At 40.0% G+C, this 17,000-nt stretch overlaps 1 protein-coding gene across 1 annotated transcript in view; it reads left to right on the top strand.

Moving 5' to 3' along the window:
• LOC127422256 (tyrosine-protein kinase receptor UFO-like) overlaps positions 1–17,000 on the top strand; it is a 90,974-nt gene that overhangs the window by 28,586 nt on the left and 45,388 nt on the right. Inside the window, exon 7 of the mRNA XM_051665646.1 lies at positions 6,406–6,601. Coding sequence (XP_051521606.1) covers positions 6,406–6,601 — 196 coding nt within the window. The remainder of the gene's footprint in view (positions 1–6,405; positions 6,602–17,000) is intronic.

Here is a 17,000-nt window from a genome sequence, read left to right as displayed (position 1 = left end):
ATTTGACCCTGCCTCAATCCCCAGTTGGCCTTGTTTGGCCCCAGTGCAATTAGTGGGCCAGAGGCCACTGACCGTTGGCCCCAAGAAAGCCCCAAGTAGGCACGAACGGCGCTTGGCCTGTGGTCTGTGCAAGTTTCTCTTGTAAACAACGATGCACTTCCTACCTCCTCCTCCACGTGACGCGTGACCTTTCCAACGAGCTTACGTCATCCCTCTCATGAGCACGTCACAGAGATGTACGGAAGCGAACATTTGTAGTTAAAAAGTATATAAGTATTGTTTCGTTTCTAAAACTTATCAATCAAACTTTAGTTGTCGACTGGAGTCGTGTGGATTATTTTGATGCACCCTAAATATGCATTTTGGACCGTCAAAAAATGAAGTACATTCACTTTCATTGTTTAAAGGAGGAGGCCTGAAATGAAATCCTAAAAATCTTAAATTCTTTTTTGATGAATTTTAAGAGATAGCCATCACTTCTGAGTTTATGTTACTTAAAATAACAAAATAAGTCCTCAAAACATTTGCGTTGAAAATTAGCGCCCCCTAGAGGTAATGGGGTAGAAATATTTATCTGAAAATCAAAGTCTTTCACGTAGCACCTAAATGGACAAATCATATATCAAATGAAAGCTCTCATTCTCATGAATGTGATTGTATAGTTAATTTTGTTGCCCTAATACCACAGTTCGAAAGATTTTCAAAAGAATCACAAAGTGAAATATGATTTCTTCATCAAATACAAACGTCTCTTTTATGTCTGATCACTGCTGCTGTAAGATCCAAATAGCTAAAAACTTTACATCTGCTTTTTCTAAAAAAAGTAGTAATTTTTTACTTGTCGGTGAGCTTGTTTGGCTGAATAATTGAATGTTATATCTTAGATGTCCAGAACAGAATATGCCATCCAGCAGAAAATCATGCAAAACAAATCATCAGAAAAGTATGTTTTTAGCTATTGATGATAAAATGTTTTATATCATTACAATGGGGAGGATCTCAACTTTCTAAGACACCTAGATTGAGCTTCTAGTCCACTCAGAGGCCGAGATATTCGATGAAATAATGAGGGTGGTGCTTGAACTGAAAATTAGACTGATTGTCTATGGACGAGCACATCATTAAGGGGTTAAAATGCGTTAGAGCGCCACCTACATTTCAGATCTGTATATTGTGTTGGAATGTGATAGAGAAAAAAAAATGTCTAGTGCTTTCTGCCAAATTGTGGGATGATATACAAGCTTTCTGTTTATCACAAGATAATAAACACATACAATATTATTAATTATTTGGAGTCTTATTTGGAGAATTATTTATTTTGGGAGATTTCTGAAAAAATTAGGCACATTTTTTGCAATTAATCCACAGTATGTGTAAATGGTGAGTTTTTAAATTTAAATGTGTAAAATTGTGGGTGGCAGCCCAAAAATCCACCAGAGTTTAAGGGGTTAAAGTTCTCCTAGAAAGATGTTTTTTTTAGGGTTAATACTGTGTGGGGTTTTAAATGAACAAAACATACCTCCCCACTCTAAACCTTAAACGTAAACCTAACTGATAGTGTCATAAAACCAAATAAAAAAACACAATAGCTGAAGCAACTACATCATTTTGTGGCACTTCTATGACACTTTCGGCTCACATGCTTTGCTGAACTTGTACGCCAGTCTTCAATGTTCATAGTCCAATGCTCTATCAGTTGAGCTACTGCACAAGTTAGTCACATTGGAATAAGATTGTAAATGTAGTTGGTCATGTAATGCAAGTGTTAAAACGAATCACATTTCAAATCATGTGTTATATTAAATGTGTTTGCTATGGATGTTATAAGATAGCATTGTGTGAGCAACAGAGCGAATATTAAGTGTTTGTGAACTGTTAATCTGCCATTTTATTCGTGAATTGTGTGAAAGTGAATAAAACTTGTTGCACCTCTAATGTTTATATCACGTGAAAGCTGCTGCGATATGTAGAATGAGGCATGAAAAACTCATTTAGCAAAAATGTAGTTATAGTAATGTGTTTCTATTAGACCAGGTTGAGTTTTGAATGGTCTCGTTCTTCAATAATGGCCTTTTGCAAAGCTGCATTACATTGTGACTGTTTCATAAAACGATCCATACTGAAATCATGCCTGAATGTTACTTGTCCACTTTCAAATGTCCCTACACCCTTGAATTGAAGTATGTAAATAGAGACATCTGTTACATCAAATCAAAAATACTTGGCATTTAAAGTAATGGTCTGAGGTCTTTAAGGGAAGACCTGAGTAAAACAGGTTGATAAACTGACCCACCATAGTGGAATTCAGTGGTTGTGAGTCAATAAGCAGCAGCAGACTTCAGTTAACTCTGTTTATTGACTTGACTCTGAATCACTGCGTGGTGACTCACAAATGACTCCTCACTTCAGAGCGAAGCCCTTTAATACAGCTTCTTCATTGAGCTGTGAGTGTTATGACACATACCGCAGTGCTGACCCATTGAGAACTTCATTCTTTCATTCAGTTATCGCTCCATCACACTGTTTTTCGATAAACAGTCACATTATAAAGCATTAACTGAGCATTAATATTGCAATGCTCGTGTTCTTGGACTTGTTGTATTGATCTTTGGCAGTCACACGTTTGAAGTTTTTGTTGATGTTACAAGCCAATTAATTTGATTTTAATTTGATTTAATATGTCATTATATGAGGCAGCATTAAATTATAAAATTAATTATCAGAGTTTGGTGTTGAAAAAGGCCATGTCCATACTAATAATACATTTTTGACCAATAAAGTATTTATTTTGCTATGTTTATGCCTTTAATCACATTGGAACAGTGTTTTCCTTCACTGAATACAGAGTCTTCTGAAAACGCTTTCTTTTTGTGATTCCCTTAACTTACATGTTCTAAATTCTTATTACATTTATTCATACTTATATTAATCAAAAACAGAAAATGCCCTAATTCGTGATTTATGTCACAATGCAGCAACAACAGATGATTATAGTGAAATTAAAAGTAGGGGTTATGTCATTTTGCTATTGTCCACTTTCTGTTTATATTCATTACTGTAATGTCTTTACTCACTTTTGGTGTCACTTTCCTTGTCACACTGATAAAGCCTGATGACCATTAAACCATACAAAACTTTATGTACATATTATAATGTCGACAACTTAATAAATTCTTCATGTCCACTTTACAATAAAGTACATTTTCATAGGTTACTAATGCTGAATAAATGGGTTCTTGTCCCACGTTAAAACCAGGAAGTAATTGCGTTCGCCTAATCAATGACGATCGCGATCCAGAAGATCTATTTTCTGACGGTTAGGTTTAGGGTTGGGGTTTGGGTTAGAGTTAATACATATGCATTCCTCTCCACTGTATTACACAATTTACATCTGAAAACAACTCCCTTTCCACCCCAAATATGATATTCATTGGCAGTTTTTATGAGCCTCAGCCTCATTGTACTTTCTTAGTTTAACTTTAGTTTTATTTCTGGCATGCACCTGTATGCGAGCAATTTTGCAGTTGACATTATTGTAATCATTTACAGTCATGCCAATAAATCTTTGTTCAGACAGAGAGAGATCAGCACCTCTTTCAAACTCCAGCCTCTTGTAGCTTTATACTCTAATTTCTAAACAGCCGAGAACCATTTAAAGCAGTACAACTTTGTGAAGTTTTCTGCTGATGTTTGATGTTTTTGGCTATTTATTGTGTGTCTTGCATCGACAGCATGTTCCTCCTGCTGAGTTATGTGTGCGTGAGCTGCTTTCATGCGTCTTGCTGTGCTGACAGCGTGTCTCTAGGTGGACATGAATGCTAATGACTTTGTAAAACACAAATACAGTGTGTGAGGTTAAGAGTGTGCCAACACATGCTGCATTACTGTGTATTAAAGCACACACTTGTATTTTAAACAGATCTAATCACTTATTTTATTTATCATCTACAACACTTGTACAGAAATCTGTGGAAAGCAGAAGTGGAAGAGATTGCTTCTTCTTTGTCCTAAACAGAAAGTAAACGACTTACATTTCTCTCAAGTTATTTGTGACCAGTGTGTGTGTGTGTGTGGGTTTGGGTGGTTTACGAGGACATTTTGTTAGGTTACAAACTGGTAATTACAAGGGTATTATGCAATAAATGTGGTTTTAGTAGGACATTTCTAGAGTCCCCATAATTCAAATCGCTTAAAAAAACATAATGTTTTTTTTTTTAAATGTAAGGGTTAGGTTTAGGGGTAGGGTTAGGGTTAGGGGATAAAATCTATAGTTCATACAGTATAAAAATCATTATGTCTATGAGTCCTCATAATGATAGTTGCACCTATCGTGTGTGTGTGTGTGTGTGTGTGTTCAAACACTACTTCAGTACTTCATATTTGCAAGCAATAATTGGATGTGAAAGTGTTCTTCCAACTTTTATGTTTGTGCACATTATTCACCTATTTGTAAACTTGTGATTTGCAAGTAAACAATGGATTTCAAGTAAATCTGGGTAAAAATGTAAATTTTCCAATTAATCACAATCTTTATTTAATTGACCTGATATTGATTCTAAAAATCTCAAGATCTTTTAAACTTACTTTAAAGTTTACTATTGAATTAAACCAAGAGCTTGTGAAGTGGATACAAATCGGGAAATCTAAAAATACTAAAAATACAGTAAACAAGTTGCATTAATTAACTCAGTATACACCGATGAGCCAAAACATTATGACCACCTGCCTAATATGCTGTCGGTCCTCTGCTTGCTGCCAAAACAGCTCCATACCACCGAGGCACGGACTCTATAAGACCCCGAAGGTGTCCTGTGGTATCTGGCTCCAAGACTTTAGCAGCAGGTCCTTCAACTGTAAGCGAGGTGAACCCGCCGTGGATCGGAGTTGTTGGTCCAACACATCTCACAGATGATCAGTTGAATTGAGATCTGGGGAATTTGGAGGCCAGGGCAACACCTTGAACTCTTCATCATGTACCTCAAACCATTCCTGAACAATATGTGCAGTGTGGTAGGGCGCATTATCCTGCTGAAAGAGGCCACTGCCATCAGGGAATACTATTGCCTTGAAGGGGTGTACCTGGTCTGCAACGATGTTTGGGTAGGTGGCATGTGTCAAATTGACATCCACATGAATGGCCAGGGTTTCCCAGCAGAAGATTGCCCAGAGCATCACACTCCCTCTACAGGCTTGTCATCTTCCCACAGTACATCCTAGTGCCATCACTTCCCCAGGTAAACGGCGCACACATACACGGCCGTCCACGTGATGTAAAAGAAAACGGGACTCATTGGACTAGGCGACCTTCTGTCACTTCTCCAAGGTCCAGTTCCAACGCTCGCGTGCCCATTGCAGGTGCTTTCAATGGTGGCTGTGGCTACGCAGCCCCATATGCAGTAGGGTGTGATGCACTGTGTGTTGTGACACATTCCTCCGTAACCATCATTAACATTTTCTGTGACTTGTGCCACAGTAGACCTTCTGTTGGTTCTGACCAGATGGGATAGCCTTTGTTGCCCTCGCACATTGATGAGCCTTGGGTGCCTAACACCCTGTCACCGGTTTGTGGTTTGTCCCTCCTCGGTTCACTGTCGGTAGGGTACTCGCCACTGCTGTCCGGGAGCACCCCACAAGCCTTGCCATTTCAGAGATGCTCAGAATCAGTCGCCTGGCCATAAAAATTTGGCCCTTGTCAAAGTCGCTCAGGTCTTTACTCCTGCCCGTTTCTCCTGCATTCAACACGTTGACTACAAGAACTGATTGTTCGCTTACTATCTAATCCAGTGGTTCCCAACCCTGTTCCTGGAGGCCCCCCAACACTGCACATTTTGTATATCTCCCTTTTCTGACACACCCAATTCAGGTCTTGGAGTCTCCATTAATGAGCAGATGAGTTGAATCAGGTGTGTTTGATTAGGGAGATATCCAAAATGTGTGTCTACGTATAAAACAGTTTTGCAATTTTTTACACCCTGTCTTTACTTGCAGAACACTTCTCACAAGTTTGCTAATATGTTTGGCAGTGGTTAGGCAGTAAAACAATTGTACAAATAGTTTATATATATGCAAAAATGTCAGCTCAAATTTATTTGTGGGAAATATGGAGTAACACATTCAAAACACATAAATTAAACTTATGTAAATCATTAAAATATTTCTAAATCTTACAACTTGATTTACAACTTAATTTACCATTATATTGTACTCACTTCCAAATCAAAAACACCCAGCATAAAGAAAATGAAGCCTACATTTTTGCATTGTAACATTATATTCAGGTCACTTAAGCACATTTTACTCCTGATTCTAATTTTGGGCCAATATATGTGAATACAAAAGACAGTGGAATTCTTCCGACTACACTACATATGATCTAAGTGTTATGTTAATATGATCATCTTTTAGGTTAAACCTTCTGGCGAAGACTCCGTCGTGAACGCTGATCACATGATCTACAACAAGAATGTTAATGGACCAATCACCAGCCGCCTGATCTCAGACCTGGAACCTTTCAGCCAATACGATTTTAGAGTGGCCTGCCAGAGCAGCCAGGGTGTCTCTGGTTGGACGGCATGGGTAACCATTAGCACCAGTGAAGGCGGTAAGAACTTGTCCACTGAACAGAAGCCCAAAACTGTATAAAAGTGATAACCATTGATAGGTTTATCTTGAATTCACAACTATTGTCTGTGCTGTGGTTAGAATAGAATAAAATAAAACAGAATAGAATCTTTAGTAGCACAAGGTTGTTGGTACAGCTACATAGGACAATGTAAATTTTCAAAAATAAAAATTATGTCTGAATAATATCCTGGCCACTTTTTTTGTGGATGAGTGGCAAGGGTATTCTTCAGTAAATTCACCCTTTTTGTTGTATGGAAGAAAGTCATACAGCTTTGAAACAAAATGAGGGTGAGTAAATGTCGACAGAGTTTTCAATTTTGGGCTAACTATTCCTAAAAAAGAAATTTAACTGAGAAACCTTTAACCTCTTCAACTCTGCATTCCTCTGTGCATGGGGCAAGAAGTTTATATTTATAATTTAAAAGCCCCTGGATATATAAATAGTCTTAGAATCTGAATTTTTCACAGAACTCCATCCATTTTCCATTTCCATTTCATAAAATGACAATATCTGGAAAACTCTGCATTGCAAATGAGCGCCACCCTGTCGTAATGATATAAAAAATATAAATATGAATATGAAAACATTTAAAATAGCATTTAAATAGACAAGTCATATACCAAATAAACGGTCTCATTCTCAGGACTATGACTATGCAGTTTATTCTAACACTATAACACCACAGTTCGAAAGATTATCCAAAAAATCACAAAGTGAAATATGATCTCTGTAAGACAACAAAGACAAACGTCGCATGTCTGCTCTGATCACTGATTCTGTAAGTCCCAAGTAGCCACCAACTCTATATCAGCTCTTACCTCAGGTTGTTTTCTTCAAAATGAGCAATTTTCTACTTGTCTGTGAGCTTGCTTGGGTAAATAATCAAATGTTATGTCTCAGATGTCTAGAAAGAAACATGCAGTCCAGTAGAAAAAGCATGATAAAAATATCATCGGCATAATATGTTTGCGACTACTGATGATGGAATATTATACATCAAATTACAAAGAGAATGATCTCAGCTTTCCAATGACACCTAGATTTAGCTTCTAGTCCACTCAGAGGCCGAGATATTCAACAAAACAGTGCGGAAAGTGCGTGGGATCACAAAACATACTGAGAACCCCATTTTAAGAGCTTTATGCCTTAAACGCAGCACTGTGTGATACATCACACGTGCAAAGTCAGTGGGTATGGCATAGGAGTTTATTTTTTCGTGCAAGTATGTAATAAGTCTAGGTGCAAGTGGGTTGGCGGAATCGTGCGTGCAAAGTGCTGATGGGTTTAATGTTTTATGTGTAAGTTTTGTACAGCGTCCTTGAGCTTTGGAAAGTCGCTATACAAAATGAAATTATTAATGTTATTATTATTATTATTGATCTACTGACACACAAATCATGGCTAGTATTAAAAGTGGTTGATAGCTCTTTGATATCATGTGCTGGTGGAATCCCCAAACTTCAAATGCAGGAACTGATTTTAGACTTTGTGCCGATATTAGATGTGCTTTCCAAATGTCTTAGTGCAATTACCTATTTCTCAGGAAAATAGCAAAAAAAAAAAATAAAAATAACAACATTAACATACAATACACCCACAGTTTGCGCACATACACCCACAGATAACGCAAACACTCCCACCCACGGCCACTTGCACTGGCATGAAAATCGCACTTAGAATTCACATGCACTCTCATGAAAATTGGATAAGAAATAGCGCACGGTCATTGTGCTAAGCTGCGTTCGAGAGCCACCTGCATTTCAGATCTGTATATTGCGATGAAAGTTGATAGAGGAAGGCTTCTTTTTCCTAACACTTGCTTCAGTTTAGTGGAATAAACTAACACTTTTGCAGGGATATAGAGCAAACAGAGCCTGAATCACAGGCTTTTAAAGAGAGGGCAAAAAGTATGTGCATCATAAAATTGTAAACATATACAATGTTATTTATGAATTATTTGAATCTTTTTCTATTATTATTTGGGAGGTTTTCTGTGAAATGAGACCAATACTTAGCAATTAGTCCACTGTATGTGTGTAAGGTGAGCTTTTAAATTTGGGAGTGAATAATGCAGGCAGTAGCTATGAAAGAGCAAACTCAAAGCAAAAGTTTTATATTCTTCTTGCAATCTCATCTATTTCTCCATTCCTTTCCCTCCTACTGTCTCTATCCGGAGTTCTGCTCCAAGATGTTTGTTTATAAGAGACATTTCGTAATGCCAGTTTATGGAAAGTACCAAACACCCACATGCCCACCTCTCACTCTCTCTTTCTCCAAACACCTCTTCATCGATGAGCTGGCATGGAAAAACGTACTACAGCTTAAGTACAGTTCTGCTTTAAAGACGCTTTGTGCTGATGTGTAGTGGAGAGGGAACTCAGCCAGACCAAGACCTTCTACAGATCTTACTCACATACCAAAACCTAAAGAAGAACTTAAATGCTTCTACTTGCACACAAAAACACACAGAGAACAATATAGTTTATCAACAGGACTTCAGGATAAAATGTACACTCACATTCACACTTCTTCAGTCATGCCTTTCACTTTCTGGTCTTTCTGTCCTGGTACTTTCCATCTTAAACAGTGTTCAGTGTTTATCACTGCAGCTCTTTTGATCCCAGACTACACTGTAACTGTTCTTGTCTAGTTTCCTTTAGGTGAGTACAGCATATTCTTTCTCAAATGTATATATTCCTCTATTTCTGGGAATGATCACTCTTTCCATCAAGGACAAATAACAAATACAAGTACTGAACTGAAACACTGAAATAAAGGTTTTTACTCTGATCTGATCTACTTCTTTAAAAAAAAAAGTACAAAGTTTTTACATTTATTTTTATATCAATAAACAATGTCAGCTTAACTGTACACAGAATATGAAAAAACATGTATTAATATTTAAAGTTCATATTTAAGAAAGAAGAGATACCATTCTACTAGAGGAACGATGTTTTTCCTCCAGATATGAAATAAAAGTAATAGAGTAATATCATCTGTGTATGGATCATCACCTGTTTGTTTGACTTGTGCTAAAAAAAATCTATACATATATGATATATATCTATATCATTGTTTTTATTGCACCAAGCATTTAGGTCTGCATGCATTACATTTTTAATACATTTTACAGAATGTCACTTCATGTCACATATCACCATTGCATTATGGCATATCACAGATTGAGAAAAGAGAGAAATGAGAAACTGTCTCTTTCTCTCTAGTTCTCTTGTTTTCTCTGTCATATTTTCCAGGAGTGTGTTTTAGTCTTGCTGGACAGTGACAGAGTTTTTGGCTGTACTGGTATGTTTGTAGGTGTGGTGTTTGGTTGGATTGTCACTAGTGTATTAAGTGTGTTAAATGTATTAGGCCAGGAGAGAATCCTGACTCTAAACTCTTTTAGCACTCCCTCGTTCTTCAATACATTTTTATTCTGCAGTCCCTCACTCTATTCTGGCTTTCTTACATACTTTCTTATGTATGATGTTTATGCAGTGCAAAGGTAGAAAATGTGTCAACTGCTATATTGTTTATACAGCAGTAGATGTATTTGCATGGCTATCAGTGGCTTGTACTGCCTTACAGTATCCTCATTCAAGGAAAAAAACAAAAATGCAGATTGGGATGTGTTCCAAACAAGTCAAAGTAGAACTTATAAAGGGGTGTTGTTAGGCATGTGAAACAGAGTTTATGTGTGTCACCACTTGCCGCATTAATATAGAATTTAACTGATGTTCAATCACAGTTGTGGTTCGACTTCGAGTGTGGCTCATCCTCTTGGAATTTAGAGTCAGAACTAGTCAGAAACTTGTGTTTTAAACTCGTAATGAGAAGCTCTTTCTGGACTGATTCCAGACTTAATGTTAATTTATTTTGAATAATCTCATGGTTTGTTTTGCGTCCATCAAGTTCCGAATTAACAAAGAAAACAACAGAGTGTAATGGTTGGAACACTTTTCATTCTTTGTTGAATAATTCTGGTGGAAGACGCGGTCATATGTGCCTTTACTCGGCAAAATTCCCTGGGCATCTTTTTCGCCCACAGAATTTCGACAAACAAAGATAAATGTGACCGTGCCTTAACTATTTCTTTGGTAAAAAATAAACACATTCAATGTCACCAAGTATTTGTTGACTATTTTTAATCAATTATTAAAGTTATGTTATGCATTTGTGCCAAACAGCCCCATGTCCACTTGTGGGGTAGGTTGGTGAAAGGGGGCACCAAAGCGAGTTGTGAAGCAAGTTGCTTTCAGGCTGTAATACGGGGAAGAGGAATGCATATTTTATAAACTGTAGCCCCTCAACCACACCCCAAACCTAACTATCAGTGGAGTAAAAATTTTAAGTTAGAGGAGAAAAAAGCTATCTCCAAATCACACTCATTACTGATTATGCAAATGCAATTACTTCCCGGTTACAACCCAGGTTCCGAATTCAGGTCTCTCACACTGCTGATGCAACACGCTTCTGATCGTGCCACAGGGGAACATGCATTCTGATAGGAGAAGGTGCTTGTCAGTGAGTCGGGATAATGCGGCCAATCCTAAAGTACTGGAACTCTCGGAAACAAAATAACAACTTCCTGTGTGATCATGTTGCAGATACCCAATGTGAAAACAATTCTGCATTACTTCATGGTCATTCATATATACAGTAATCTGTTTACTTTCATAGACTTTCCAGCAAAAATAACTATATTATGTTATTGTTATCGTAATATAAAATAAAGATTTTGCTCATATCTGGCTACACTCAGTTGTTTGTCCAAGACAGCAATGATGTTAACTGAAGAGCAAAATAAGACATTTGCTTAAAGGAATATTCCGGGTTCAATACAAGTTAAGCTCAGTAGACAGCATTTGCGGCATAATATTGATTACCATAATTACAATAATTTCCACTCGGCCATCCTGTTCTATAAAAAAAACACAAATCGAAGTCACAGTGAGGCACTTCTAATGGAAGTGAATGGCGGCCATGTGTTGAAACATTTTCAAAAGAATAGCCAAAAGACGTAAACAATATGTGTGTTAACATGATTTTAGTGTGATAAAATCGCTTACTAACTGCATCTGTGTAAAGTTATAGCCAATTTTACATGACTATGTAATGTCAACAAACCCTAAAATCCTAAAATGACTGTAAAAATTACAATTTCAACAACTTGACAGCTCAGATAATTGAGTTTTAACAGAAGAATTAATGTAAGTGCTTTTATAAAAGTATAAGCTTAACATTTCTGCCCTTAAACCTCCAAAAATTGTTCCCACTCACTTCCATTGTAAGTGTCTCACTGTAACCTTGATTTTTGCTTTTGTTTTTAAAGAGAAGGATGAAAGAGTTGAAATTATTTTTGTGGTCATCAACATTATGCCACAAATGCTGTTGATTGAAATTAATTTGTATTGAACCCGGAATATTCCTTTAAGTCTCGCATATGAAGTTGCACTGTAAAAAGTGGTAACCTTCGATTGTTATCTAATGGAGCTATTTCAACCTGATCTAGCCCTTAAAAATTCATTTGAATGTTGTCGGTGTAACCTATGTATTCTGGTTGTTTCAGTAATGTTAAATAATATTTTTGACTTGAATAAAACCAGTTTATTTAGATGTAACCACATGAAGAACATTTTTAGGCTAACTTTTTTTTTAGCGTGTGCTCAGATTCGCCAAGATATCAAACTCTGTAATTAAAAGTCAGAGATCTCAATAGGAGCTCAAACATTTCTTATAGCAAATTCTCCCAAGACTAAATGATCTGAGCCATGCTATCCACATGAATTCTATTGCTCCCTGCTATTTTAATTTTTCCTAAGGAACATCTAAGAAAAAGTCAATACTTTAACAACACATTACCGAGCACTCCTTTACATCTCCTGAGTTATGACAGCAACCTCTGAGCAATGCAATTCCTCTTGGTATCTCTCCACGTAATAATCCTACAAATTCTGTTCAAGAATGCATTTCCGGCGTTCCCAAACATGCTACGCTTGTTGCTTCTCTCCCTGCCCCCTTTCATGCAGCGCCCCCGTCTTCCCTGCCCTGACCCCAGATGACCTTTGATTTGTCCTTGCTAGAAAAAGATGAAATACAGGCATGCTCACTCTGTGGGAAAAGTGAATGAGGCAGATAATTTCAAAGATGTGTGATGGATAGAACAGGAAAAAAGAGGAGGGGGGCTTGAGAAAAAAGGGGTCAAAAACATGATCTTTGCTAGTTTCCCAGAGTCCCACATTGCCCAAGGGATGAGAGAAAATACCAAAGCTGCCGCTGGTATCCCAATGAAATTGGTTTGGCATTTTATTTTTGAATGGATTAAAACTGTTTGAACAATTTACATAATCATAATCACACATCTACTTTGACTCTACGTGTATTCCAACACACTGTCTACCACACCACTATCCTGTAAACACAGCCCACATCCAGCAGTACACACTGCAAAAACATGATTTTCTTGCTGAGTATTTGGTCTTATTTTCTAGAAAAAATATCTAAACATCCTTAAAACAAGAAAACATTACTTGAAAAGCAGAATGGCATCAGATTAAGTCTTGTTTTCAGAGAAAACCCTATTAGCAAATAGTTTATAATTTTGTTTATAAGCATAATTATTATTATTATTAGAACTTTATTAATCCCTGCGGGACAATTAATATAGGGGTAAATATTACTAAATGTTGTTGGTTTTATCTGAAAACAAGACAAAATATCATACTTTTTTCTTTTTCTTTTTTGCAGTGCAAAACTAAAAAGAAGCAAAACACATAAACATAGCATACATTTATGCTAAAAGACTTTTGAAACTAGCAAACTATGTAATAACTAAAAAAATAATGGCTCTTCAAACTAGACAGAAATACTTAAAGGGAGACAATTTGGACTCAAGATGGCACTGAGTATGGCTGCTGCGTTGCGAGCTCCGACACAACACTGCAGTTTTTTGTTTGTTTTGTTCACAATTCTGTGTTTTTTTGTCTTGGATGTTGTCTGCCTTATTGTTTATGACAGACAAACACTTTTGGACACTGGTTCTGCAATAGCACACTGTAAACCGGACTTTAAATTCCTCAATGCCGACCCACTGTTTACAAACACGCCAACGGAGCCCTTTGTCTGCGCAGCCCGGTCGTGGAAACACAGAAGGAAAAGGGGAAATAGAGCCGGCGTTCTCATCAGAATAAGACGTCACGCAAATCGACCCCCGCTACCCAGTATTCTACTGGCAAATGTTCAGTCTCTGGACAGCAAGCTCTGCGAGCTGAGAGCGTGGATCTCTTTCCAACGAGAGACGAGGGACTGCTGCATTATCTGCCTTACGGAAACTTGGATATCTGCTGAGATTCCAGACTCAGCCATCGAACCCGCGGGGTTCTCCGTGCACCGAGCGGACAGAGCGAAAGACCTCTCAGGTAAAAGCAAAGGTGGTGGTGTATGTTTTATGGTCAACAAATGCTGGTGTGATCAGAGGTATGTACATTCTATCAAGTCTTTCTGCTCTCCTGATCTGGAATTTCTCATGCTTCTGTGTCGACAATTCTGGCTACCGAGGGAATTCACAGCGGTCATTATCACTGCTGTGTACATCTCGCCACAAGCCAACACAGACCAGGCACTCAAGGAACTGTATGGGATTATAAGCAAGCAGGAAACCACGCACCCTGAGGCCCGTGTTCATTGTGACCGGGGGCTTTAACAAAGCCAATTTTAAATAAATTGCACCAAAATACCACCAACACATCAGTTTCAATACACAAGGGGACTGGGTTTTGGACCATTGCTACTCTCCATTCCGGGATGGCTACAAATCCCTCCCCCACCCACCATTTGGCAAATCAGACCACTCTTCCATTCTGCTTCTGCCGGCTTACAGGCAGAAACTGAAACAGGAAGCACCCACCCTCAGAACGATCCAGTGCTGGTCGGACCAATCAGATTCCACGCTACAAGACTGTTTTGATCACGTGGACTGGGAGATGTTCTGGTTTGCCTCTGATGATGACATCGAGCTTTATGCTGATAGCGTAACGTGTTTCATCAGAAAGCGCGTAGAGGATGTTGTTCCGAACAAAACAATATGGATCTACCCCAACTAGAAGTCATGGATAAATAGCGATGTTTGCGGGGCACTTGATGCACGGACCTACGCTTTTAATTCCGGGAATGCGGAGGAGCATAAACAAGCCAGTTATGCACTCCGCAAAACTATCAGAGCAGCCAAACGCTAGTACAGGGACAAGATTGAAGGACAGTTTAACACCACCAACTCTGTGTTTTTTTCCACTCCCTAAAAAAGAAGGGGGATTATCCGACTGGGCCACCAGGTCTAGTCGGGGGGTGTCCCTCCCACGGGGAAGACACCACGGAGACCACACCTCGCCCAAAGAGAGGGGGGATATTTAAGTGGAAAAATATGTCACATGGTCTTTCCAACCATGTGGAGAGTCTTCAAGGTAGATCCCACCCAACGGGGGAGGAGTTACTACAAACATGGAGACTGGGGCAGAGGGGCTCTGCCCAAGGAAGATGCACTTTGCCAACAGGGAAACAAATTAGCGGAAGATATATATCGCATGGGGTTAGGCTTACAGGGAACCGCCACATGCGGAGTACCTACCCCAAAACAGGACTCTTAGCACGTGTACTGGGCCGGCAGCGAGTCTCTCCAAAAACTCGACTGCCACAGGGCTCGGAGGAAGTCAACCAGGGAACAAAGTTTGTGAACACTACTGGGAATTAATGGCACACGTCTTCAGCTCAAAAGGAGGTGGAAGGCACTATGTGCAAGCGATACACCCAGCTGGCTATCCCGGGCTTAACCGCTTGTATTGCGTGCCACTACCTGGGACGAAACTGGTTCCACCTGGAGGTTGTAGAACCTTGCAAAGGTGTTGGGTGTTGCCCAGCCTGCTGCTCTGCAAATGTCTATTAGAGAGGCACCCCTGGCCAGGGCCCAGGAGGCCGCTACACCCCTGGTAAAATGGGCTCGTAGCCCTACCGGGGGTGGCATGTCCTGGGCGTGATATGCCATAGTTATGGCGTCAATGAGCCAGTGGGCAATCCTCTGCTTGGAGACAGCGCTTCCTTTCCGCTGTGCACTAAAGCAGACAAAGAGCTGCTCAGAGATCCTAAAGCTCTGCGTGCGATCCAAATAGATGCGTAAAGCGCACACCGGACACAGCAACGACAGGGCTGGGTCTGCCTCCTCCTGGGGCAGCGCTTGCTTCACCACTTGGTCCCTAAAAGGGGTCGAGGGAACCATGGGCACATTGCCCTGTTGGGGTCTCAGGATCACGTTAGAGTAGCCCGGTCCAAACTCCAGGCAGGTTTCGCTGACAGAGAACACTTGCAGGTCTCCTACCTTCTTGATGGAAGTGAGCGCAGTCAGGAGGGCCTTTAAGTGGCATCTGTTTGCTAAGTGGTGTTCTTCCCGACGGGAAGACTCCCAGAGATGTGCAGTCAGATCAGTGCTTTCCTTCCTGCAGGAGAGGTTGGAAGGGAGGCTGTCCCCTTCCACCTTGAAGGTGTACGTTGCCATCATAGTAGCACACCATGACACAGTCAATGGTAAGTCCTTAGAGAAGCATGACCTGATCATCAGGTTCCTAAGAGGCGCCAGGAGGCTGAATCACCCCAGACCGCGCCTTTTTCCCTCATCGGACCTCTCTGTAGTTCTTCAGGGTCTACAGAGAGCCCCCTTTGAGCCTTTGCAGATGCTGCGCTCGAGAGCTCATCACTTTCGCGGGCTCCGAATAAGAGGTCGAACCCGCCGTGAGACAAGCCGGTGGACTCATCCGGAAACCCGATCGGGACAGACGAGTGTGCTGGGGAATGGGAGGTCCGCAGGGGGATACCCGGCGGAGGCGGTCCCATTGGGGTCCCCAAATCGCCCCCAGTGCTAGCCGCGCTGGCCTCATACCCATGGGTAAAAGGACCGAGGCGGGGAGCCTCTGGGGTGGCTTGCTTTCTTACGAAGTCGAGCCGCAACCGCATCGTTGCCATGGACATGTGCCATGTGAGCAGTGCCCAGACATGAAAGACAGTGATCGTGACCGTGAGAAGGCGAGAGATACGAGTGCAACCAGGAATAACACACAATCGGAAAGGCATCTTTAAAAAGACGCGTCTTTAAAAAGACGTTCCGTGTGTGCCGCTCTTTTAGAGAAATATACTCTTTCAGAGAAATATACTCTTATTTCTGCCAAAGTGCCCAGGGGCATTCTCTGCATTGCACCAGTGCAGAGGAGGGAGAAGCCGCTGAAATGCGCCGTCAGATCCAGCAGAGGTGAATGAACAGTCGTGGGAATTCAGCTCAGTGAGCATGACCGTTCAGCTCCGAAGAGAAAATCTGAATGAGTGGTTGCATACCAGC

This window comes from Myxocyprinus asiaticus, chromosome 31 (assembly GCF_019703515.2).
Source record: "Myxocyprinus asiaticus isolate MX2 ecotype Aquarium Trade chromosome 31, UBuf_Myxa_2, whole genome shotgun sequence".
Lineage (NCBI taxonomy): Eukaryota > Metazoa > Chordata > Actinopteri > Cypriniformes > Catostomidae > Myxocyprinus > Myxocyprinus asiaticus.
The sequence above is the reverse complement of the archived record's forward strand: the minus strand, read 5'-3'. Positions and strand labels throughout refer to the sequence as shown.